The following is a 23159-nucleotide window of genomic DNA, read 5'->3' as shown; positions in this document are numbered from 1 at the left end:
AAGCTGCTAGGCCTGGGGTGGGACTGGACTCCAGCTAGAGGAAGTAGCTGCCCCCGACTGGGGTCTTCAGATTCTCTGTCTGTCTTGAGTGAGGAGTGGAAGAGAGGGGCGGGTGGGCTCACTGCCCTGAGGATGGGGGATCGGATCCTGGGGCTGAGCCTAGAGGGGGCGGACCCTGAACTCACCGACGGAAACCTACCTCCACCACAGGTGCTGTCCTGGAAAGCCCTGCCCACCCTGCACTGGATCCACTGGAACAAGCAGTCCCCCCTAGCCCTGGGACACTGCTGGACGCCACTGCAGGGGATTTTGCCGGCACCAAGGGGCCTTCAGCACTACAGGCGGCTACACCCCTGTGCACCGGAGGGGAGACCTCAGACACAGCTGGTGAGGCCGCCTGCCCAGGCTGCCTCGTGGGCCAGAGGTTGCCCACAGCGGTCCCATGGGGGTGGGGGTGCGCTGGGCAAGACCTGAAGTAGGCACAGAGCAAGAACTGGAAGCTTCTTCTCCATGAGTCTGCTACAAGAGTGGCTGGCCTCCTCCCGCCAGGCCACTGGTCCTGCCCCACCCTGTGCAGTTGGGACTGGGCTCAGCCCAGGGAATGCCTAGGACTCCACCAGGTACAAGGTGGGGACACAGACCCAGATGGGGGACCTCCCTGTCAGCCCCTATCCTCCTCCTATAACCCCTGTTCACCTTGCCTGTCACTGTGACTCCAGTGCGGCATCCATCCCTGCTGGGCAGAGCACTGCTGGGGCCACCCCAGGCACTGCCCCAGCTCTGGGCCCTGCTCCTAGGTGGACACCCTGCAAGATGGAGCTCCTCCTTATGAGGGGACAAGGGCATCAGCCAGCTCCTTGTGGGGCACATATCTCAACCAGGCACCTCATCTTCCATTAGCCCAGCCCCTTCAGGAGTCACAGCCTCCCCCCCATGGAGGTCCGGAGCAAGAGGCGGCCAAAGCCCAGGGACGCACGGTGCCTATTCGGTAACTGCCTGCCCGCTGTGGTGGGCCTGTGGGGATTGTCCCCTGGGCTGGATATGGGCAGCTTGGGGTGAGAGGTGGGCTTCCCCTCCCACTGCTCATCTCAGGACTTTTGCTACCTCTCCCCTCTCCATTATTCTAGGATTGAAGGCCATGCCTGGCCGGGAGCAAGCCCTGGAGAGCTGCTCTGGAATGTCCACAGTCACACAGTCACCGAGACCACACACACAACCTACATCTACCAGGCCACGGGCACAGAGGCCACAGAGAAAACCCCTGTGGGCCAGACCATGGGCATGGAGGCCACAAGTACGTGGTCAGGGCCCCCAGACCTGCCCCGCTGTCCCTAGCGGGGGAACCCCTGGACAGAGGTTGGACGCAAGGAAGGTCTTCCCAGAGGTCAACCCTGGGCAGTCAGCAATCCTGGGGGCTCAGTGGGCTGAGCAGCTTGCATAGCTCTCATCCACATGCTGCTCCCCTCTGCAGGGCCACCTAGCATGCAGGTGACCATTGAGGATGAGCAGGTGCTGGCCGGGGGCACAGCGCGGTTTGAGGCGGTCATCGAGGGGAGTCCGCAGCCCACAGTGACCTGGTACAAGGTAGCAGCTGGCCCAGGGCCGGACTTCATTCTTATCCAGCAGTAGGCAAGGTGCTGAGGCCCTTTCTGTCTTCCTGCAGGACGATGTCCAGCTGGCAGACAGTGCCCGGCTCAGCCAGTGCCAGGAAGGAACTACTTACGCCCTTGTGCTGCGGGATGTGGGCCTGCAGGATGCCGGCGTCTATACCTGCCTGGCCTGCAATGCCGGTGGCCGGGTGCTTTGTAAGGCTGAGCTGCTGGTGGAGAGTGGTGAGTCAGCCACCCTCCTGGCTCCTGGGCAGACTCCGAGGGACAGTGGGTACTGGATGGCCACTTTGGTTCCTACCGACCACAGGGGCAGGTGCACTGGACCTGGAGAAACAGAGCTGTCGGAGGAAGCTGCACTCCTTCTACGAGGTCAAGGAGGAGATTGGAAGGTCTCACCATAGTCCTTTCCCCCAGGGCACCCAGCGCGTTGCCCTCTCCCAGGCACTGCCCCCACCCTAGGGTGTGTCCTACCCCTCCAGCACAGTGCCCCTCCCCTGTGCATCTAGGGGCGTGTCTGGCTTTGTGAAGAGGGTACAGCACAAAGGCAACCAGCTCTCCTGTGCAGCCAAGTTCATCCCTCTGCGAAGCCACAGCCGGGCCCAGGCGTACCGTGAACGGGACATCCTGGCCTCGCTCAGCCACCCCCTGCTCACCCAGCTGCTGGATGAGTTTGAGACGCGCAAGACCCTCATCCTGGTGCTGGAGCTGTATCCTGCTTGTGGCCCTGTGTGGCAGGGTGGGGAGAGGGCCGTGGCGCAGGCTGGTCTCCCGCCTCACTCGTAAGCCTGGCTGAGGGTCCTGGTGTCCTCTCCTCTGGGACCCTGCCCTGACCAAAGTGTGGCCCCCCAGGGGGTGGGTGGTCACAGGTCTGGAGCCTCTCCTTGACTTAGCCCAGGTGCTCGTCGGAGGAACTGCTGGACCGCCTGTTCCGGAAGGGCGTGGTGACTGAGGCTGAGGTGACCACCTGTCCACCAGCTGCCCCAGGGACCTCCCCTATCCTTGACAGGGTCTTTATGGGTGTCTGGCCCTTCCTTCGGGCACTCATGGTCTTGGCTGGCCTGGCCCTGGCTCAGCTGGCTCAGGCTCTTGCTGTGCCATGAGGGCCGAGGGAGACTGGGCATCCATGTGGGGGGGGTGGGACAAGGGATCTGCGCTGGGCCGTCTCCTGAGCAGCACCTGGACCGCAGGTCAAGGTGTACATCCAGCAGCTGGTAGAAGGCCTGCACTACCTGCACAGCCACGGTGTCCTCCACCTAGACATAAAGGTACTGGGCTCCCAGAATGGATGGGGGGATCCCTGGAGGTCGAGTTGTGGGGTCACCTTCCCTGACCACGTCCTACAGCCCCCCAACATCTTGATGGTGCACCCTGCTCGGGAGGATATCAAGATTTGCGACTTCGGCCTTGCCCAGAGAGTGAACCCCACAGAGCCCCAGTATAGCCAGTATGGCGCCCCTGAGTTTGTGGCTCCCGAGGTCATCGAGCAGAACCCCGTGAGCGAGGCCTCGGACATCTGGTGCGTGGCGGGCTGTCCCTTGGGTGGACACCTCTGGCTGGTGGCCAGCTGGGCATGACTGCTGTCATGGTTTATCCCTGCAGGGCCATGGGGGTCGTCTCCTACCTCAGGTGAGTGATGGCCACCTTGCAGTGCACTGCCAGCTGCCCCAGCTGGAGGTGGGCAGCCTGAGGTAGACACCATCCTGGGGACAGGGTTTGGGGCTGCCCCATCCAAAGCTCTTCCAAGCACCTTCCATCAGCATCTGCCCTGGGATGGGCAGTTGCTGTTGTGACGAGTAGGCAGAACCCATGTCTCTGTGCCAGCTGAGGCCTGACCTGTTGCCTCAGGGCTCAGCCACATGCCACATGAAGCTCTGGCTGGACCGCTCCCCAGGCCTTGCCCAACCTCTGCCACCACTTGCTGGGACCCTCACACCAGACAGCAGTGATCAGAACCCACCCAGCAGGGTCTTTGCTTTCAGCCTGACCTGCTCGTCCCCCTTTGCTGGTGAGAGTGACCGGGCCACCCTGCGGAATGTTCTAGAAGGACGGGTGTCCTGGAGTAGCCCTGTGGCTGCCCACCTCAGTGTGGATGCTAAGGACTTCCTCCAGGCTACACTCCAGAGAGCCCCAGAGTAAGTGCCCCTTTGTAGCCTGCTGAGGGCTGGCTGGGCAGCCTTGATTGCCAACACCTGGCCTGACCCCACTTCCTCTCCTGGCAGGGCACGGCCCAGTGCCTCCCAGTGCCTTGGGCACCCCTGGTTCCTGGTGAGTGAGCTTGGACATGGACCCCCCTCAGCCCAAAGAACCCAGAGTGCAAGTGCCCACCTCATCTGACCCTTGACCTCTAACCCACTTCCCTTCTTTGACCCTGGACTGCGAGCTGTGGAGTCCCCTGTCCCCGGGAGGTCCCTGACCTATGATATCCAGGGCTGGGGGTGGTCTGGCCACCCTTGCCCAACCGAGCACCTCTGCCTCCCCCAGACATCCGTGCCAGCTGAGGAGGCCCAGTTTGTCAGCACCAAGCAACTCAAGTTCCTCCTGGCCCGCAGCCGCTGGCAGGTAGGTGCTGTCCACCTGGGGCCTGGCTGTGCTTCCTGGGGTCGTCAGCCCTCTGATGGCTGCTCACCTGCCACTCCTCTGCCTTTAGCGTTCCCTGATGAGCTACAAGTCTGTCCTGGTGATGCGTTCCATCCCTGAGCTGCTCCATGGTCCACCTGACAGCCCCTCGCTGGGTGTGGCCCGGCACCTGCGGGTCCAGGCTGGCGCCTCTTCCAGCTCTTCTTCCTCCTCTTCGGACACTGAGCTCACCCCCTTTGCCCGGGCTAAGTCGCTGCCACCATCCCCGGTGACACACTCCCCACTGCTGCACCCCAGAGGCTTCCTGCGGCCCTCAGCCAGCCTGCCTGAAGAGGCTGAGGCCTGTGGCCCTCCAGTGACTACAGCCTCACCAGCATTGCCCCCTCGCACAGGGCCAGTGCCCCGGCACAGCATAGTTCACAGTTTGTTCCACCAGCAGGCGGGTGAGGACCCTGTCCCAGGGGGCCGGCGACACCCAGCCCGGCGCCGGCACCTGCTAAAGGGTGGATACATCGCGAGGGCTCTGCCTGGCCTGCGGGAGCCGCTGATGGAGCAGCGGGCCCTGGAAGAGGCCAGTGAGGAGCTGCTTACACCCCCTGCAAAAATCCCCTCCTTGGAACCTGCCCTGCAGTCATCTGGCCCTAAATCCCATGAAGACCTGGCAGGTGCCACCAGCCCATCCCAGGACACCTGCTTTGGGGGACGGTGCCCACCCCCAGCTCCCCCCAGGCGACTCTTGTCCTCCAGTGGCAAGCGGTCCTGGGCTCAGTCGGAGGGGGTGGCCCAGCACAGTGGTCAAAGACAGCCAGTTCCCCTTGGCCTCCCTGAGCAGGGCCACAGGCCCCCCTCAGCCCCTTCCAGCCCCTGCTCTTCACCCGCAGCAGAGCCCCCAGTGCCCCCTTCTATAGCGACAGCCAGCCTTGTGCCAGGCTCTAAGACAGGGTCGGAGGGCATGAACCTGCCTCAGGGGATGGGGCAGACAGGCTGGAGGTCAGGTCTCTCCCAGGAGGCCGAGGGCTCCCCCGACAACAGCCCCCACATGCAGCGGCCACAGGAACAGGCGACTGCTCGCAAGTTCTCCCTGGGATCCCGGGGGGGCTATGCGGGGGTGTCAGGCTATGGCACCTTTGCCTTTGGGGGTGATGCGGGGGGTATGCTAGGGCAGGGACCCCTGTGGGCCAGGCTGGCATGGGCTGCATCCCAGTCCTCAGAGGAGCAGGACGAAGCTGCAGCCGGTGGGGAATCCCTGTCAGCAGCCCCAGAGTTGGGCTGCTGGGAGCAGCCTGGGCAGGTGTCTCTGGTACAGATCCGGGACCTGTCAGGGGACGCAGAGGCAGCCGACACCCTCTCCCTCGACATATCTGAGGTGGATCCTGCCTACCTGAACCTCTCAGACCTGTATGACATCAAGTACCTGCCCTTCGAGTTCATGATCTTCAGCAGGGTCCCCCGGCCCGAGAGGCAGCCGGGGCCACCGTCCCCAGAGCCCGAGGAAGAGGATGTGTCCGAAGGGGTCCCAGGGGCTGCATGGCCCTGGCCCCAGGCCCCGAGCCCCGAGCCTGATCTGGCGATCACAGAGGAGCCTATGGACCTGGATGTGCTGCTGGGGGCGGCCACCGCGGGCAGGAAGCGCAAGTGGCCCTGCCTGCCGCTGGAGGAGCCGCTGGAGCTGGGGCTGCGTCAGCGGGTGAAGGCCTCCATGGCCCACATTTCCAGGGTCCTGCAGGGCCGGACCCTCGGTGAGCCTGCCCTGCCCACCTGTCTAGCAGGCTCAGCGGCTCTGCTCTGCTTGTCCTTGGTGTGCAGGAGTGCGCCTGAACTGGCCCAGACCCTTGATGGGGCAACCAGCCCTTCCCGTCTGACCTGCTGTCCCCTCTCCCCAGCAGGTGTGGAGAAGGAGGGCCCCCCTAGGAAGAAGCCTGGCTTTACCTCCTTCCGCCTATCAGGTCTGAAGGGTCGGGACCGAGGTAAGCAGGCAGCAGAGCAGCTGGGAAGGGGTGGGCAGGGCCGGCAGCCTGGCTGAAGGCTCACCTTTTCCTTCAGCACCATCCTTCCTACGGCAGTTGTCGGATGAGACAGTGGTCCTGGGTCAGTCAGTGACCCTGGCCTGCCAGGTGTCAGCCCAGCCACCCGCCCAGGCCACGTGGACTAAGGGTGAGGAACTGGCTGACCGGGGGCAGGGTGGAGCCATGGTAGCCACAGCTGTGGGCTCACCAGGGCCCACTTGGTCCTCCCACAGACGGGGATCCCCTGGAAAGCAGCGGCCGTCTCCTCATCTCTTCCACCCTCAAGGACTTCCACCTGCTGACCATCCTGGTGGTGACCGTCGAGGACCTGGGCGTGTACACGTGCTGTGTGAGCAACTCACTGGGGACAGCAGCCACCACAGCCACTCTCAGGAAGGCAGGTGGGTGGCCTGGTCAGGGGACTCTGCCCTGTGCTGTCTACACGTGCTTGCTCTGGATCCCTTCTGACTGGCCTAGGCTGGCACAGACTGGGGAAGGGCAGGATGGTTGGACACAGGGCCCACAGCTGCCCAGGGAAACGGCCTGTGTGCCTGGTGAAAGGTGGCAGTACTTCCTGCCTCACTGGCAATTCCAGCCTGAAGCTCACTGCCAGCTGCCCGCACCCCCATGCTATAGGCCGCTGAGCTGAGCTGCGCTGCTGGGGAGGCCAGGCAGGCAGAGCTTCCTTCTGCTGGCCCTGAATCGACAGGGTGGGCTGCTGATGGGCGGGGTCCCTACAGAGCGTCCCTCGTCGTCCCCACGCCCGGATGTGGGGGAGGTGTCCGAGGACGGGGTGCTGCTGGTATGGAAGCCTGTGGAGTCCTGTGGCCCAGTCACCTACACCGTGCAGTGCAGCCTGGAAGGTACTGACCCCCTCCTGGCACGCCTGGCCTGGGGAGGGAGGCTTCCTGACCCCTCACTGCTACCCTGCGGCCCAGGTGGCAGCTGGACCACCCTGGCCTCCGACATCACCGACTGCTGCTACGTCACCAGCCGGCTGGCCCGGGGTGGCAGCTACGCCTTCCGCACAGCCTGTGTCAGCAAGGCGGGCATGGGCCCCTACAGCAGCCCCTCAGAACAAGTCCTCCTTGGGGGGCCCAGGCGCTTGGGTGAGTGCCCCACGGCCCATCTCCCTGAGGGAGGACCTGTGCACCATGGCCTGCCTCAGCCCACACCCATGGAGCAGGGGGAGAGCTGGGGCTGCCTGCTGCTTGCATCATCCTCTGCTCCCCACAGCCTCTGAGGAGGACAGTGCCCAGGGCCAGCCAGTCCAGCCCCTCCCCAGCACGAAGACCTTCGCCTTCCAGATGCAGATCCGCAGGTGGGAGCTGCACAAGGGGTGGTAGTGACTACAGTCGCTGGGTGGGCCATGGGCTCTGCCCACCCACCAGCCCCCTCGTGCCTTCCTCGCTTAGGGGCCGTTTCAGTGTGGTCCGGCAGTGCCGAGAGAAGGCCAGTGGGCGGGTGCTGGCTGCCAAGATCATCCCCTACGAGCCTGGGGCCAGGACAGCTGTGCTGCGTGAGTATGAGGCTCTCAAGGGCCTGCACCACCCACACCTGGCCCAGCTGCAGGCTGCCTACCTCAGCCCACGGCACCTGGTGCTCATCTCCGAGCTGTGCTCTGGGCCTGAGCTGCTGCCCTGTCTGGCGGAGAGGTGAGTGCTGGGGGACCAACTGGCAGATGGATGTGGGCCCTGGGGAGAGGATGGACACGGGAACTGGAAGGGGCCGGGCTGAGTCCCTTCTTCCCCCAGGACATCCTACTCAGAGTCAGAGGTGAAGGACTTCCTGTGGCAGATGCTGAGTGCCACCCAGTACCTGCATGCCCACCGCATCCTACATCTGGACCTGCGGTCTGAGAACATGATGGTCACCGAGTACAACCTGCTCAAGGTCGTGGACCTGGGCAGTGCCCAGAGCCTGGACCAGGGCCAGGTGTTTCCCTCAGAGACCTTCAAAGACTACCTGGAGACCATGGGTGCGTACCTCCTTTCCTGCCCCAAAGCGATGTGTCCAGCCCCCAGCCCGCCCCTGCTCATTGCCTGCCCTGTGCAGCTCCGGAGCTCCTGGAGGGCCAGAGTGCTGTCCCGCAGACGGACATCTGGGCCATTGGCGTGACCGCATTTATCATGTGAGTCCGTGGGCACTGAGTGCTGGTGGCCCCCCCATGAGCCACCCGAGAATGGTCTGCCTGGGGGTGCTGGTGGGCGGGTGCCAGGGCCCCCCTACGGGTAACCTGGGAACCGTCTACCTGCCCACACAGGCTGAGCGCTGACTACCCGGTGAACGGCGAGGGTGTGCGTGACCTGCAGCGGAGCCTACGTAAGGGGCCACTCCGCTTGGGCCGCTGCTATGCAGGGCTGTCTGGCGGTGCTGTGGCCTTCCTACGTGGAGCCCTTAACGCACAGCCCTGGTGAGGACCTTCCCATCCCGTGCCCCCAGTCCTGAACCCCTCACTGTTCTTTCTCCAAGCTCACATACCCTCCCCATAGGGCCCGGCCATGCGCAGCTAGCTGCCTGCAGTGCCCGTGGCTGACTGAGGAGGGCCCAGCGGCTGCCCAGCCCGCACCGGTGACCTTTCCCACCACACAGCTGCGCGCCTTCCTGCGAGAGCGTGAGAAGCGGCGAGCATTGCTGTGCCGCAGGCGTCGCTCTCCACAGGGGCGCTGAGTGCAGGTGGGATGCTCCAGCCCCCTGGCCAATAAACACAATCTGGAGTCCAGGCCTTCCAGCTTTCTTTGGGGCAGCGGCTGAGGGCTCTGGGGGTGCCAGCCCAGGCTGACAGATCAGCCTGGACCACTCAGATCCCTCCTGGGGCATTGGGTGGGGCCTAGGAACACTGGCAGGGGGCTGCAAGACACAAACCACACCCCTGGCTTAGGTGGCTGTGTCCAGGTGCGGTCACCTCCCCTTGGAGCCCCAGCTGGTCATCTCGGACTGCTTCCTGCACCTCAGCCAGTCCAAGGGCTATGAGGAAGGCTGCTGGCCCTCAGGGCGGGTAGACAACCAGGTGTATCCCCCCTCCAAAAGCTATTGTTACCCAATCATGCTCATCCACGCACTCCACCGCCACAGTGGATCCCAAGGCAAGCACATGCTCCCCTGCAGGGACCCCTCCCCACCACCCAGGAAACCCTGTGGGGGCACTGAAGCACCAAGGGCGCTGGTGGGTGAGCCCACCCACAGCTCCCTGTCGGCACACACACTGCATACACACACAAGCATGTGCACACACGGCCTGTGATGGGCGAGGCTGTCCCCTCTGGGCTGCCCTGCCTCCCCAAGACTGATGTCCCTGGCTTCCTGCAGAGGAGCGACTCAGCAACACTGTAGCTCCAGTCCACCGCCTGCAGGTGGCATGTCATGTCGTGTTCCTCAATTGCTGGGTGCAAGCCCAGACCAGCCTCGACTGTTTTTTGTCAACAGCACAGCCCTGGCATACTGCATGGGTGTGAGTTCCAGGCCAGCCCCTGCCTATGGCCTGGGGGGGGGGCGGTGGTGGGGGCAGCAAGGCTGGCCCAAGGCATGCCTGTCAAGAAGCCAGGTGGATCTCTCCTGATTTTTAAATAAATTCCTAACTCTAAAACTGCATGCTGACATGCCAAGCACCTGCACACACATTTGTTCACATCACAGGGAGTCATGGGTCCAGCTCCCTGGCCGGCCGCCCAACACCACAGCCCCATCTTGTCCTGGCAGCCCCATGCGTCCCTCCAAGGAAGCCGGAACAAGATGCTTGGCTTGTGTCTCCACGGGGCTTTAAACAAGCCCATGCATAGCTGACATCTGTTTAATATAGAAACGTTCTTGTAATAAATAAAAAGACTAAAACCCAGACCTGACACAACTCCGGGACTTGGAGCGCATGGGCCCCTGAGCCCCTGGCTTCCCCAAGTCCACCCATGCTGGGCGCTCCCCACCTCCCCACCCCACTCCGGCATAGGCTCGGCCTCCACCGGCCCCTCCTGAGCTGGTGGGCACAGCCCGGGTAGGCCCTGGTCTGTCCACCCCGTGTGTGGTGCAGTTCACACCCCTAGGGTTCCTAAGCATACTCCATCACTGAGGGCCTGGGGGTTCCCCCGGGGCCTTGGGCCAGCAGATGGTCATCGGGGTGGGGCTGCTGGACAGTGGTGAGAAGAGAGGCCGCAGTGTCCCCGAGAAGGGGGTGTGTGGGAAGACAAAGAGCAGTGAGCCATCCGAGGCACTGTAGAAGGCCAGCAGTCCCGCCTCGTAGTCTAAGAAGACACCCACACGGCGTGGGGGCTCCCGCAGTGGTGCGAACGCGCGCTCCGTGCAGGCGTAGTAGCTGCCCAAGAACACGAGGATCCAGAAGCCATTGCCCGCGCTCAGCTCGCCTTGCTCCTTGCGGTCCACGTTGTCCCTGCACACACCCAGTGCCCAGCTGGCACGGTCGCCCACCTCCACCTCCCAGTAGTGCCTGCCCGAGCTGAAGCGCTCCTGGCCCAGCACACAGGGCCCAGGGTCAAAGCGCTCTGGACTGTCAGGCAGCGGCTGCCGCAGGGCCCCACGCTGCACGCTCCGCCGGTCCTCAGACAGCACCAGCTCAGGGTTGGCGGTGTCAGGGTCCAGAGTCACATCCCCTGCAGAGAAAGGCCAGGGTCACGGTGCAGTGGCCCGCTCCCACACCACAGACGGTGACAGACTTCTGACGACGCTCACCCTGAGACCAGGAGGATAGCCCGGGACATGCCATGTGGCATAGCCACCCACCCGGCACACCCACCTCGAAAGCGGCGTAGTATGTCCAGCAGCCCCGGGACCCGACACACTGTGCGCAGCTCCATGGGTACCACCTCCGGGGGCTGCAGCTTCACATCCTGGACCCTGCGGGTGGGCGTGGGCACAGCCATGTCACGCGGGCTGGCCACTGCAGGGTCACATCTGCCCAGGCCCCACCCACCACCCGCAGAGGTCTAGGCGGTACCTGCGCAGCACCTCCTGCACATCCTGTGGGAAGGAGAAGCACCTGGTCAGTGGCCACACCCACACCCACCTGGCCCTGCTCTACGGTCCAGGCTTGGGGGCCTCCATGAGGCCTGGACACCTGGACCTAGAGCTTCGAATCCCACTGAGCTTGGCCTTCTGCCTCCATGGCCCTAAATACCTTGGGAGCCCCAGATTGGTTGGGGACACAGCCTTCAATGACATCATCCCTGGTCCCAAGGCTGAGACTGCCAGGAAGGCAGGACAGAGGCCAGCAAGGATACGGGGAGGACACACCCTCAGGGACAGCCTGGACTGTGGACTGTGCTGGGCAAAGGAAGGAATCCTAACCTCATGGCACGTGGTCCTAAGCCCTGTTGTCACCAGGGCCAAACTTCATTCCCCCCCTGCCTGGGTGGCTGTCTGTACCACCTGCTCTGCGGTCACCCCAACAATCAGGCCATCCACACAGGCAGGGTCCCCAGTAAATGGGAGAGACCCTCACAACGTGGCGAGTTTGGGTCCTGGGGGAGGCCCATGTGAGCCACATGTTGGACACTGGTGGGGAGCACCATCCCCAGGCCTGGTTCAGGTGGCAGGAAGGGCCCCGGGGAAGGCAGCGGCCTGGGCTGCCGCCTTGCCCCCATCTCACCTGCAGTAGCCCCAGTGCCGGCAGCTGGCAGCGCCCCTCCAGCTCGGCGATGAGCTGTGCCAGCTGGGCACTCTGCTGGCCTAGCCGCGCGGCGCCCTCCCGCAACCGGGGCAGCACAGCCAGCTCCTCCTCCTCCAGCTCCTGCAGTAGCCGCTGCTCCTCCTCTGCCAGCAGGAGGCGCAGTCGCTCAAATTCACCTAGCACGTTCTGCCGCTGGCTGTCCACCATCTTCTGCAGGGGCAGGGGCAGGGGCTGCTGAGACCAGGCTGCGCACGCCCCCCACAGCCAGGGTCCGGGTCCACCCCCAGCACCGGGCAGCCCTGGGAGTCCCCACCCCAGCCCAGTCCGGCCCCTGCCTGCCACAGGGCGCAGGTCTCCTCCGCCTGGGCCTGGAACAGCAAGGCCTCCTCCATCTGTTTCCGCAGCTGCTCCAGGGATACCTCCAGTTTGCCCTGGGGACAGATAAAGGGGGCGCCTCAGCCCTGGGCTGCTGCCCTGCTGCCCACACCCAAACCACACATGGAAGGTGCCCCTCCAGCCTCTTCCAGTCTTGAAGCCACACCTGCACCTTCCTTCCCAGCAAGGGGTTAACAAGAGCTCCCGCCGGGGACATGAAGAGGTAGGGAGGGAACGCTGTGGGAGTGCACACATTGAGTTGGGTTGTCCTGCGCCCACAGTCCCCCAGTTCTCTGATTCTGTCGACCTCTGTTCATTCAATCCTACAGAAATTGTCCTCTGACTTCCATCTTTTTCCAACAGATATTTTCAGGTGGGGTCTGACCATCAGCACCCCAGGAAAAATACTGACCATAACCTTCCCCCAAGAGTCCTCTGAGTGCCATAAATGGCTCCTGTAAGGGCCCCAAGACCTCTGATCACCACACCCAGGGCAGGAAGCATCCTCTGCTCCCTCTCCCCCCGGGAGTCCTTGGAGCAGTCGAGCTGTGTCCCTACACCTCGCGCCCTGCTCCACAGAGCTCACGACCCCGTGTGAAAACGGCAGTAGGAAGTGTCCACTCCCGTCCATCTGCCCATCATGCCTGGGCCCACACGGGGCGGGGGCGGAGTACCCCTGGGGGACGCTCCGGAGGGCGGCAAAGCCCGAGTCCAACGCCCGGCGAGCCCCCCGGCCCACGCCCGCACGCACGCACCTTGAGGTCGTCGGCCGCGTCCTGCAGCGGCCGCACGCGGTGCGCCCAGTGCTCGCCCGAGCGCTCGCAGCCGGCGCACAGCAGGCGCAGCTCGTCGCCGCAGAAGGCGGCCAGCGGCTCCCGGTGCGCGGCGCACACGCCCGGCGGCACGGGCGACGGCGGGTGCAGGCGCCGCGCCAGCTCGGCCATCTTGGCGAGCGGGCGGTTGGGCCGCAGGTTGCGCTGCGCCGACAGCTCGCGGCACTCGGGGCAGGCGTACGGGCCCTCGGGCTGGCCCCAGCAGCGCCGGATGCACTCGCGGCAGAAGTTGTGGCCGCAGTCGGTCATCACCGGGTCCGTGAAGTAGTCCAGGCAGATGGCGCAGGTGGCCTCCTCCTGCAGGTTGGCGGATAGGTCCGGGGCGGCCATGGCGCGCTCCCCTCCGGGCGCGAGGCGCGGGGCGGCCGGGCAGGTGCGGGGCGCGGGAGGCCGGGCAGGTGCGGGGCGCGGGAGGCCGGGCGGCGGCGGCGGCGGAAGCAGGAAGCGGCTGGGGCCGCTGGTCCCGATTATTTATTTATTTTCCTTTTGTAACCACCCGCTTCTGCCTCCGATTGGCTGCGGCGCGTCACGGGGCGCGCAGGCGGGGCGGCGGGTGGTTCGGCTGCGGCCTGGGCGGTGCAGTCGGTGCAGTCGGGAAGCTGGTGCTCCTGGTCCAGGCTCAAGTGCGAGGGAACGGGACAGCGACGAGGGAGGCCTCCCCCTCCCCCAATAATACGGCGACTCCGGGGAACTTCGGGGACCCCTGCGGGCAGCAGCTCTGGGGCTTCCCGCGAACGAGGCGGGAGGACGGATGCGGAGTGTGGGAAACCGCTCCCAATGCTTTGCCACGTCGGGACGCCGTGGCTTAGCGGGCGGCGCCACATCAAATCCCAGCTCCTCCACTTGGGGTCCTGCTCCCTGATCGAGAAGGCAGCAGAGGCCGGCCCGGGTGGGAGACCCGCACCGAGCCCCCGGCTCCTGAGCAGCCCGCCTTGGCGCATGTGGCCCTTACAAATGTCGGTACCCATTTGTGACTGCCTTTCCAAGAAATTATTATTTTTTTTTTTTAAAAAGGGACTAAAGTAGGCCAGGTTCTGCTGTTCCTGGTGTGGGTTGCGTGTAGCCGTGGGTACTCTGGTGTTGTGTAACTACATATAATGTTACCTGGCGTGTAGCCGTGGGTACTCTGCGGTGTTGTGTAACTGTACATATTGTATGTTGCCTGGTGTGTAGCTCTGCGGTGTGGTGTGTAACCATGAGTGTTCCGTGTGGTGTGGCATGTAGCCGTGCGTGCTGCATGTGATGTGGCATGTACCCATGGTTGTTCTGCATGGCGTGGCGTGTAGCTGTGGGTGCTCTGTCAGGTGGCCCTGTCCCCAGGCATGGTCCTGGCAAGTGAGCTGGTACCCGAAAGCCCCAGATCTGACATGTGCCCACACAGTGCCCATGCAGGTGTTTCAATCATCCTTATATTTCAGAAGTTCAGCGTGCTGCTGTTACTCAGAGCAGCTGGGCAGGTGGCCGCACCATGGAAGGGCTTGGCCCTCCTGAGAGTGGCCGGACCAGCCCCCGTCTTTCTGTGTGTCTAGCCCTTCACCCACACAGTCACCGTGGAGATGACCATCTGGCCTGACTTGGGAGCACCCAGGCAGAAGAATGGCTGCAGGGGCCCGGGAAAGGCGGCCTGGGAGTAGGTGTGCAGGTGGGACCCGTCGCTCACGCTGTAGAAGGAGACCTCCCCGGCCTCGAAATCCAGGAAGATGCCCATGTGGCTGGGGGGCTCGGGCAGCGTGACAGGGCCCGGGGCAGGCACTGGCGCCAGGGGCCGCCTGCCCTTGGACAGCTGTACCACCCAGAACCCATTCTCAGGGCTCTTGGGGACCCTGTCCTTGCGGCTGACATTGTCTCTGCACACGCCCAGGGCCCACAGAGCATCCCCAGTGAGGTTCACACCCACCTCCCAGTAGTGCCGCCCGGAGGAGAAGCTCTGCTGGCCCACGGCGCACGGGTAGGCCACGAACCTGTCCTTGCCACACAGGCCGCTGGCCTCGGGCGGGCAGCTTAGATAGCGTCTCTGCCGGCTTTCATAGAGCAGCAGGTAGGGATAGGCCGACGTGGGGTCTGGCACCACGACCTCTACAGATGGGCAGGTGGAGGAGCGCCTGGGGTCAGGGGCGGCCCCTGGGCCTCTCTGTCCCCAGCTCCCTATGTCCCCAGGACAGTGTGGGCACAGCAGTAGCACCTGGAGGCACAGGGCAGTGTCCATTGCAGACCCTCACCCTGTAGGGTCCCATGTAGGGGTTGGGACCCTCGGCCCACACTCACCTTGGAAACCTCGGAGCACCTCGACCTCCCCGGGAACCCTGCAGACTGTCCTGAGTGCCGTGGGTGGTGTGGCCTCCGGGCACAGCACATGCAGGCTGTCCTTGCTCCAAGGAGGACAGTGTCATGGTCCCCTTGGGCTTGCATACAGCCCACCCTCAGCTGCCCCTGCGCCTGCCTAGGGGACACGTACCTGGCCAGGGTGTCCTTCATGTCCTGCAAAGAAAGGAGGAGTGGGTCCGGGCACTTGCTTCCCTCAAAGCCCTACTCCTGAACCCCTGGATGCTAGGTTGGACTGGCAGCCCTTCTCCAAGCTGTGGTCAGTGCCCACAGGAGGCAAATGAGAGGCCTGGGATGCCCACCAGGTGACTTGGCTCCTCCTAGGCCATGAAGCAATGGACATGGGGGCTCCTTGTGCTGACTCTGGGGGAGGCCTGGCCATACATCCACAACCAACCCAGGGCAGCCAGCCACCATCCCTGACCCCAAGGCAGGGAGAAGTACCAAGCACCGTGGGTTGCTGCCAGATATTCCCCAGCTCCCTGAGGCACAGCCCACGCTCTGGAAGGCCCCATAAGGAACAAAAGGGCTGCCAGCACAGTGCTGCAGCCCAACAGCAACCAGGGAATACAGGGAGTCTGGGAAAAGGCCTGGAGCTCCCCTCTCACTCCTGAAGTGTGGGAAGAGGGGAGCAGGCCAGGTGTGCTCTCTCCTGAAACGTAATAAACAGGTGTGTGTTTGTGTGTGGTGATACACACGTGTGTTGGTACACGCTGTGTGTGTGATGGTATACACCTTGTGTGTTGGTGCACACGGTGTGTGTTGGTGCACTCTGTCAGACACCTGCGCCCATGTCAGCCCCCATCCCACTCCTCCTGCATCAGCAGTGTGTGTCCCAAGCTCAGCTAATCCTCCTCCCACCTGGGCCTCACCTGCAGCATTTGCAGGGGCTCCCGCTGGCTCCGGTCCTCCAGCCGCAGCAGCAGCATCTCCAGGCCGTGGCTCTGCTGGTCCAGAGAGGCCTGGCGCTCGCTCAGCCTGGCCATTGTCTCCTCCTCCTCCTCCTTCAGGGCCTGCAGGAGCCGCCGCTCTTCCTCCACCAGCAGCAAGGTCATCTTCTCAAACTCCACCAGGATGCGCTCTCTCCTCTCCTTTACCTTGGCCTGTGGGATGGTCCCCATCCCCAGCAGGAGGCAGGCCCTCTGTTCGTGTCGCCCACCCCCCCGGCAAGTCCCCATGGCCCACAGGAAACCATTGGCTCTGGCCATGCCAGGGTACCAGGCGCTTCAGCATTGGTCCCCTTGTGTCATTGCTGGCACATCTGGGGGTCCCCAGTTGTGACAGCCACATGTCCATGTGCCCAGAATGCATGCTCTGTGGGCATGGTGGATGCTACAGGAGGTTCTTTTTGCCGCTCAGCCCCGTTCTGCAGCCCACACTCGCCAGTGGCCCAGAGGAAGTGGCTGTGGCCCCACCCCAGCTGGCCAGCCAGGAGCTCTTGTTACCCTCCCGCAACTGCCGAATGCCAAGGCTGCTCCAAGGTGGCTGGGCCTTCCCCTCCGCCACCTGGGAGCCACACTGGGAAGCCACCTTTGGTGCTGGTCATTTTGGAGCACCACAGGGGCCTCCCGTCACCCAGAGCTCTGACTGCTTGCAGCCTGTGGCCAGGAGCAGTGGCCCCATGCCTGCCACAAGGGCAATGACAAATGCTTCTTCCTGTCCCTGCTCTCTCGTCTCCCTATACCCACCTGTTCCTCTATGACCCTGACAAGGTGTGGGTGCCATTACCAGAGGTCCTTGGTAGCCTGGGCTGTGGCTGTTTGTACCCTTTCTGCCGTCGGGGCGGCACAGGGTCTGGAAGGGTGGAATGCTACCTCTTTCTCCTACAGCCACCCTTGTTGGAGGTGGGGCTCGGGCAGCCTCTCTGCCTGAGTTGGGATGCCAGGGCCCCAACCTCAGGACACGGCACGGGCACCCACCTGCCATTCAGCCAAGGCCTGCTGTCCCTGGGCTTGAAGTGTCTCTGTCCTCGCCATCTCTTCCCTCAGGCACTCCATGTCCTCCTCCAGCTTCAGCTGTGGGGCACACAAACTGGGGGTCAGCAGCCCCTCTTCTTCCCACGTGATTCCGAAGCGGCACCCTGTTCAGACCTCCCAGGGGGCACTGGTGTCGGGATAGGCCAGTCCTAAATGCCTCCCTGGGAATCAAGAGAATTTTCAGCTGGAGGCAAATGACAATAGCAGGTGGACACAAGTGGAGCCTGAGGACCCAGGGCGACTGTAAATCTCTCCTGGCCAGAGGGGGACAGTCAGCTCTGAGGGTGATCGTCACAGGCATCCAGTCCCTCAGACAACCCTGCCCTCATATGTGCCACACCCTTGGACAACCCTGCCTTCACACATACACACACCACGCACCTCCCTCAGACAACCCTGCCCTCACACGTGTCATGCAGTTAGCCCTGTGGAAGACCTACACAGGCATCCCATCTCTTCTTCACACGTCCCTTGGAGGCATCGGCTGTGAGACCCTGCCTGCTGACACACCCTGACCACTGCACACCGTGCGCCCCTGGCTGCCGCCCTCCACTCCCCTTCAGGTGCATCCCCAGTCAGTTCCCATCCCGTGTGTCCCTCCTGGATGTACCTTGTACTCCTGCACAGCCTCGTCTATGGGCAGCGCCCGGTGCAGCCGGTGCTCCCGCGCCTCCCGGCACACCACACAGATAGGGCTCTGGTCCTCCTCGCAGAAGAGCTTCAGGGGCTCCTGGTGCGCCTGGCACAGGTCGTGCCTCTGCAGGCAGGGATGCTGCCGTGCCATCTCAGCCACTTTGGTCAGCAGGCGATTGGGCCGCAGGTTCCTCTGTGGGGACATCTCCCTGCACTCGGGGCAGGGGAAGGAGGAGCCCTTGCGCCGCCTCCCCTTCTTGCCCTTTGCCTTCTCCCAACTCAAACGGATGCACTCGCGGCAGAAGTTATGGCCGCAGGCGGTCATCACCGGGTCTGTGAAATAGTCCAGGCAGATGGAGCAGGTGGCCTCCTCCTGCAGCTTTCTGGCAAGTTCCACAGCATCCATGGTTCCTGGTGGGACCCAACATGGGGTTCCGACATTGGCTGCCCACATCCTGGACCCTGCTTGGGGCAAGCTCCTGGCAGGCACCATAAGGTCTGGACCACCTCCATTTAGGGGGTCCAGAGCTGTGTTCCAGCCTCACTGACAGCAGAGCACACGTGCTAGCCCAACCCCGCCGTCTCCCATTCACAGAACCTGACCCTGTCGTGTCAGCACAGCTGGAAATGTCAGACTCCTGACAGTCACCCCAGCTTGACCTGTCATGTCAGTACAGCCGGAAGCCCTCCTCTCAGTCCTCCAGTCCTCCACACTCACAAGGACGCAGCCAAGGCACAAGTGTGCACACCCATGTGTATGGGGATGTGTGGACACACGTGCAGAGCCGGCAGCTCCCCTACATCCGACTGAGCACCCTCTGGGAGACCTGAACCGACACGGCTCATGGTGGGGACCCTCACTCCCTGGGATCAGCAGCTTGGGTAAGGCTGGGCTCCTGTTCTGGCCTTCCCCGGGGACGTGCGGTCTGTGGGCCAGGGGTCCAGCGCAGGACCCCCCCAGGGACCCGCAGCCAGGCGGGTGGGAGGGCGAGCCCCACAGGGGGATGGGCGGGGCCCTTGGGCGTCGGGTCGGGACCCACCAGGGAGGGCGAGGGCGGGGGAGGGACTCACAGGGAGGGCGAGGGCGGGGGAGGGACTCACAGGGAGGGTCCCGCGCCAGACGCACCTGCCCAGTGCGCCGGTTTCCGCTCCTGCGCCTTGGAGCCTGGACGAGGGGCTTTGTGGCGTCAGCAGAGGCCGCGGCGGGCGGTGCCTCCGGGGTGGGGTGAGAGTTCTGCCCGCGTTGCTGGGCGCGAGGAAGCCCGGGGACCCCAGTGGGCATTGCTGGAGAGGGGAGGTGGTCAAGGCTGAGGGTCCGAGGGAGAAGGTGAAATGGGGGCAGGCCGGGGCCCCGAGGACCTGGGAATGTTGCCCAGAGGCCGGGCCGTTTGGGCAGGTGCTAGCCGAACGCTGGCGGATGGGGCAGGGAAGGCGGCGCCCACGTGGAGACCCTCGCCGTCTAGCCTGCGCTGGGATTCCGGCAGGGACTTCTTCAGGTCAGAAACAGCAGTTTGGGTGGCCATATGGGGAGCGAACCAACGGAGGGAAGATCTCTGTCTCTCTGTAAAATGCCTTTCCAATAATTAAAAAAAAAAAGCAAACAAGAGAGAAAAATCGGGCGCAGCGCAGTAGCCTAGCGGCTAACGTCCTTGCCTTGCACATGCCAGGATACCATGTCGGTGCCGGTTCTTGTCCCAGTGGCCCTGATTTCCATCCAGCTCCTTGCTTGTGGCCTGGGAAAGTAGTCGAGGACGGCTCAAAGCCTTGGGACCCTGCACCTGTGTGGGAGACCTGGAGAAGGCTCCAGGCTCCTGGCTTCAGATTGGCTCAGCTCCAGCTGTTGCAGCCTCTTGGGGAGTGAATCATTGGATGGAGGATTTTCCTCTGTTTCTCCTCCTCTCTGTATACCTGACGTTCCAATAAAAAAAAAATCTTAAAAAAAAAGAATCTCAGACTGGCATCATAACTGAATTGGCTAATCCTTCCTTCTGCAAGCGCTGGAATCCCTTATACGTGCTAGTCCATGTCCTGGATGCTCCACTTTCCATCCAGTTTCCTGCCTGTGTGGCCTGGGAAAGCAGTCGAGGACCACCCAAAGCCTTGAGACAATGCGCCCACGTGTGGGAGACCTGGAGGAGGCTCCAGGCTCCTAGCTTTGGATTGGCTTGGCTCTGGTCGCTGTGGCCATTTGAGGAGTGAGCCAGTGGATTGAAGATTTTTCTGACCCACCTCCCACCCTCCTCCTAACTTTGCCTTTCAAATAATTTTTCTTTTTAAATTAGATGGAGGCTACGTTGGATGGCACACAGGCCACCCTTATTTCCTAGTGCTCTCTCCTATCATTTCTGTGCGGGCATCAGTTCTTAATTTCCAGCAACATCATTACCCACATAGATACTGCGCATGAGGCTGTCCCCATAGCCAGCTAAGGCTCCCTGTGCTGAAAATGCTCCATTATGAGGACAGCACACACACACACACACGGCCTGCGCCTGCTCCCCTCACAGGCACTGTGCGCGCGCGCACACACACAGTGCCAGATTTGCATTTGGGAAATGTTTACCGTGCACTCCTGATTGTACCACAGGGTGAGCACCAGTGCCTTCTCCTGCGGCTTTCCCGAGTCTGGGCTGTGGTGGCCCAGCACTTGGAGGGACACTGCGGTGCCCTCCAGGTGTTCCATGGAGTACTGCACCCCCGCCCAGCTCTTGGCCCACATGGCCCCGAGCCCTGAGTGCTGCCTGCAGACCCCTGTGCCCGGCCTCCTGGACCCACGCCGGTGTGTGTATGTGCACACACGCAGTGCCATCTTGCTCCGTGCACCTGCCCTGCTCAGGGCTGTGGCCCTCCCGAACACACAGCTCCTCAAGCCCCCATAAGTCATGAAACTTCCTGGGCCATGGCCGCCTTCCAGTGGGAGCCAGCCTCTTTCCTCCAGCATGTTGGCTGCAGACCCTCAGCTCTTGGACACAGGGCGCTCTAGGTGGCCTCATTTATTGCCTCCATCGCCCCTTACCCATCCACGAGGGCCCTTCTAGTCTTGGGGAAAGCACCCCATCAAAGGATGATGGTCGCCAGCCCCGCGGTGGCTCTGCGGGATCACCTCCTGCCCTAGTTCCCCTTGAACCTGTCCACACACCTTGGCAGGACAGGACTGTGCACTGTGAAGGTTACACCCAGTCCTTCCATTCTGACAGGATTTCAGGGATCTAGAAGACAGAGCCAATCTGACACTGGTGTCCTTTGGGGGTGTGGGCTCACGTCCTGCTGCTGCTCCCGGCAGTGGACGGGCCAGGCCCTCCCCAGCTGATGTCCACATGCTGCCCACCAGCTCCCATGAGAGCCCGACGTGAAGGTCGGGGCTGCCCAGTTCTGGCAGGCGGCCTCAGGGCCTGAACTGTGCGGTCACTGTGGGCTGGGGGTCCCGGTTGGTCCTACCAGGACAGGGCTGCCCGGGACACACACTACGGCAGCAGGACAGGTGCCTTCAGCAGGCCCACCAACCCACGGCCAGGAGCCCACGCAGAGCCCCGTGTGGGGCCGGGGGTCTGGGCAGCGCCCCTCACCCCAGTCCAGGATCCTAGGGTTCCCAGTCACCCAGGGAGTAAGTCAGCACATCGCCACTTCTCGGAACCTTTATTGGAAAGCCAGGCCCGGGCCTGGGCGGTGAGCGAGGCTGCCCAGAGGGAAGAGCCCAGCCGCAGCCCTTCTCTGACCAGGGATGTGGCTCTTAAAAGAGCCTTTGGGTTAGTGCGGCGCCAGGCGCCTGTGGGATTTAAGCCCGCTCCCCGCGGATGCGACGCGCCAGCTGGATGTCTTTGGGCATGATGGTGACGCGCTTGGCGTGGATGGCGCACAGGTTGGTGTCCTCGAAGAGCCCCACGAGGTAGGCCTCGCACGCCTCCTGCAGCGCCATGACGGCGGAGCTCTGGAAGCGCAGGTCAGTCTTGAAGTCCTGCGCGATCTCGCGCACCAGGCGCTGGAAAGGCAGCTTGCGGATCAGCAGCTCCGTGGACTTCTGGTAGCGGCGGATCTCGCGCAGGGCCACGGTGCCCGGCCGGTAGCGGTGTGGCTTCTTGACGCCGCCCGTGGCGGGCGCGCTCTTGCGGGCCACCTTGGTCGCCAGCTGCTTCCGCGGCGCTTTGCCTCCGGTGGACTTCCGGGCCGTCTGCTTGGTGCGAGCCATGGCTCCCAGTCAGCTCCTCGATCAGCTCCCAGAGATCTGGTCCGAGTGAATCCTCCGCTGGAGTCTCTCCAACTGGAAGAACCCCACCGCTGTGCCTGCTTTTATAGAGGCTGCTGTGTTTTCATTGGCCAGAGGACGGGCGGGGTCGCATTCTGATTGGTCCGTGGGACGCGCCCTCTGGGGCCTGCTCCTTTAAATTCGCTCCTGTCTGAGTCTGCCACAAGTGGCGCTAGTCCGCGCCAGTGAGTCGGGGAAGCTGGAGCGGAGTTCAAGGTGTCCGCCCCACGGCTGGGCGGGGGTCGCGGGGTCTGCTCCCACCGGTGGCCCCTTCTGCCTGTCAGGGGAGGACAGGAAGAACTTTCCAGAGGCAAATGCCGTCTGCAGAGTGACAGTTTCAGAGCTCTGAGTAAAGGACGCCGGAGTGCAGAGTGAAAATCTCTGGGTCACAGGTTGAAGTTGTCACCGCAACCACAGGGATGCCAGCCTGCGTCCCGGCTGCTCCACTTCTGCTCCCGCTTCCCCAGCTCACCACCATGTGGGAGTGAAGCAGCGGCGGCAGTTCTGTTCCCCTCAATAAACAAATCTGAACATATGCAGACCGTGGGGGTCAGTGCGAGGGTGAGGTGCGTCGGTGAGGGGCAGGGTCAGGGGGAGGTCAGTGAGGGGCAGGGTCAGGGGGAGGTCAGTGAGAGGGGCAGGGGGAGGTCAGTGAGGGGCAGGGGGAGGTCAGTGAGAGGGGCAGGGGGAGGTCGGTGAGGGGCAGGGTCAGGGGGAGGTCAGTGAGGGGCAGGGGGAGGTCAGTGAGAGGGGCAGGGGGAGGTCGGTGAGGGGCAGGGTCAGGGGGAGGTCAGTGAGAGGGGCAGGGGGAGGTCGGTGAGGGGCAGGGTCAGGGGGAGGTCAGTGAGGGTCAGGGGGAGGTCAGTGAGGGGCAGGGGGAGGTCAGTGAGGGGCAGGGTGAGGTCAGTGAGAGGGTTAGTCAGGACTGGGGAGATGAAGTGGGATGGTGGGTGCTGAGAAGGTGTTG

At 63.4% G+C, this 23159-nt stretch overlaps 4 protein-coding genes across 4 annotated transcripts; 1 reads left to right on the top strand and 3 right to left on the bottom strand.

Annotated features, from left to right (window-relative positions):
- Positions 1–132: 132 nt before the first annotated feature.
- LOC121152872 (obscurin-like) lies at positions 133–8863 on the top strand. Its single transcript, XM_040975104.1, has 26 exons — positions 133–210; positions 798–988; positions 1128–1245; positions 1288–1294; positions 1472–1584; positions 1664–1829; positions 1918–1999; positions 2117–2317; positions 2506–2566; positions 2798–2875; positions 2954–3126; positions 3210–3236; positions 3590–3742; positions 3830–3875; positions 4092–4169; positions 4258–5956; positions 6074–6154; positions 6231–6341; positions 6427–6594; positions 6934–7302; positions 7430–7514; positions 7609–7848; positions 7948–8171; positions 8249–8324; positions 8457–8606; positions 8686–8863. The coding sequence occupies exons 1-26, from the start codon at positions 133–135 to the stop codon at positions 8861–8863; spliced, it is 4953 nt and encodes a 1650-aa protein (XP_040831038.1).
- Positions 8864–9420: 557 nt separating this feature from the next.
- Positions 9421–13422, bottom strand: TRIM11 (tripartite motif containing 11). The gene is made up of 6 exons (XM_040973562.1): positions 12941–13422; positions 12146–12241; positions 11790–12020; positions 11139–11161; positions 10938–11038; positions 9421–10794 (listed from the first exon to the last, which is right to left on the bottom strand). Exons 1-6 carry the CDS (start codon positions 13346–13348, stop codon positions 10250–10252), a joined length of 1404 nt encoding a protein of 467 aa, XP_040829496.1. The 5' UTR covers positions 13349–13422; the 3' UTR covers positions 9421–10249.
- Positions 13423–14478: 1056 nt separating this feature from the next.
- On the bottom strand, positions 14479–18355 carry TRIM17 (tripartite motif containing 17). Its single transcript, XM_040977279.1, has 6 exons — positions 17927–18355; positions 17260–17355; positions 16213–16443; positions 15474–15496; positions 15284–15387; positions 14479–15094 (listed from the first exon to the last, which is right to left on the bottom strand). The coding sequence occupies exons 1-6, from the start codon at positions 18353–18355 to the stop codon at positions 14544–14546; spliced, it is 1434 nt and encodes a 477-aa protein (XP_040833213.1). The 3' UTR covers positions 14479–14543.
- Positions 18356–21678: 3323 nt separating this feature from the next.
- Positions 21679–22135, bottom strand: LOC121154297 (histone H3.1). The gene has a single exon (XM_040977268.1). It carries the CDS (start codon positions 22133–22135, stop codon positions 21725–21727), a length of 411 nt encoding a protein of 136 aa, XP_040833202.1. The 3' UTR covers positions 21679–21724.
- Positions 22136–23159: the final 1024 nt, after the last annotated feature.

This window comes from Ochotona curzoniae, unplaced genomic scaffold (assembly GCF_017591425.1).
Source record: "Ochotona curzoniae isolate NIBS_2020 unplaced genomic scaffold, NIBS_Ocur_1.0 contig_1, whole genome shotgun sequence".
NCBI lineage: Eukaryota > Metazoa > Chordata > Mammalia > Lagomorpha > Ochotonidae > Ochotona > Ochotona curzoniae.
The sequence above is the reverse complement of the archived record's forward strand: the minus strand, read 5'-3'. Positions and strand labels throughout refer to the sequence as shown.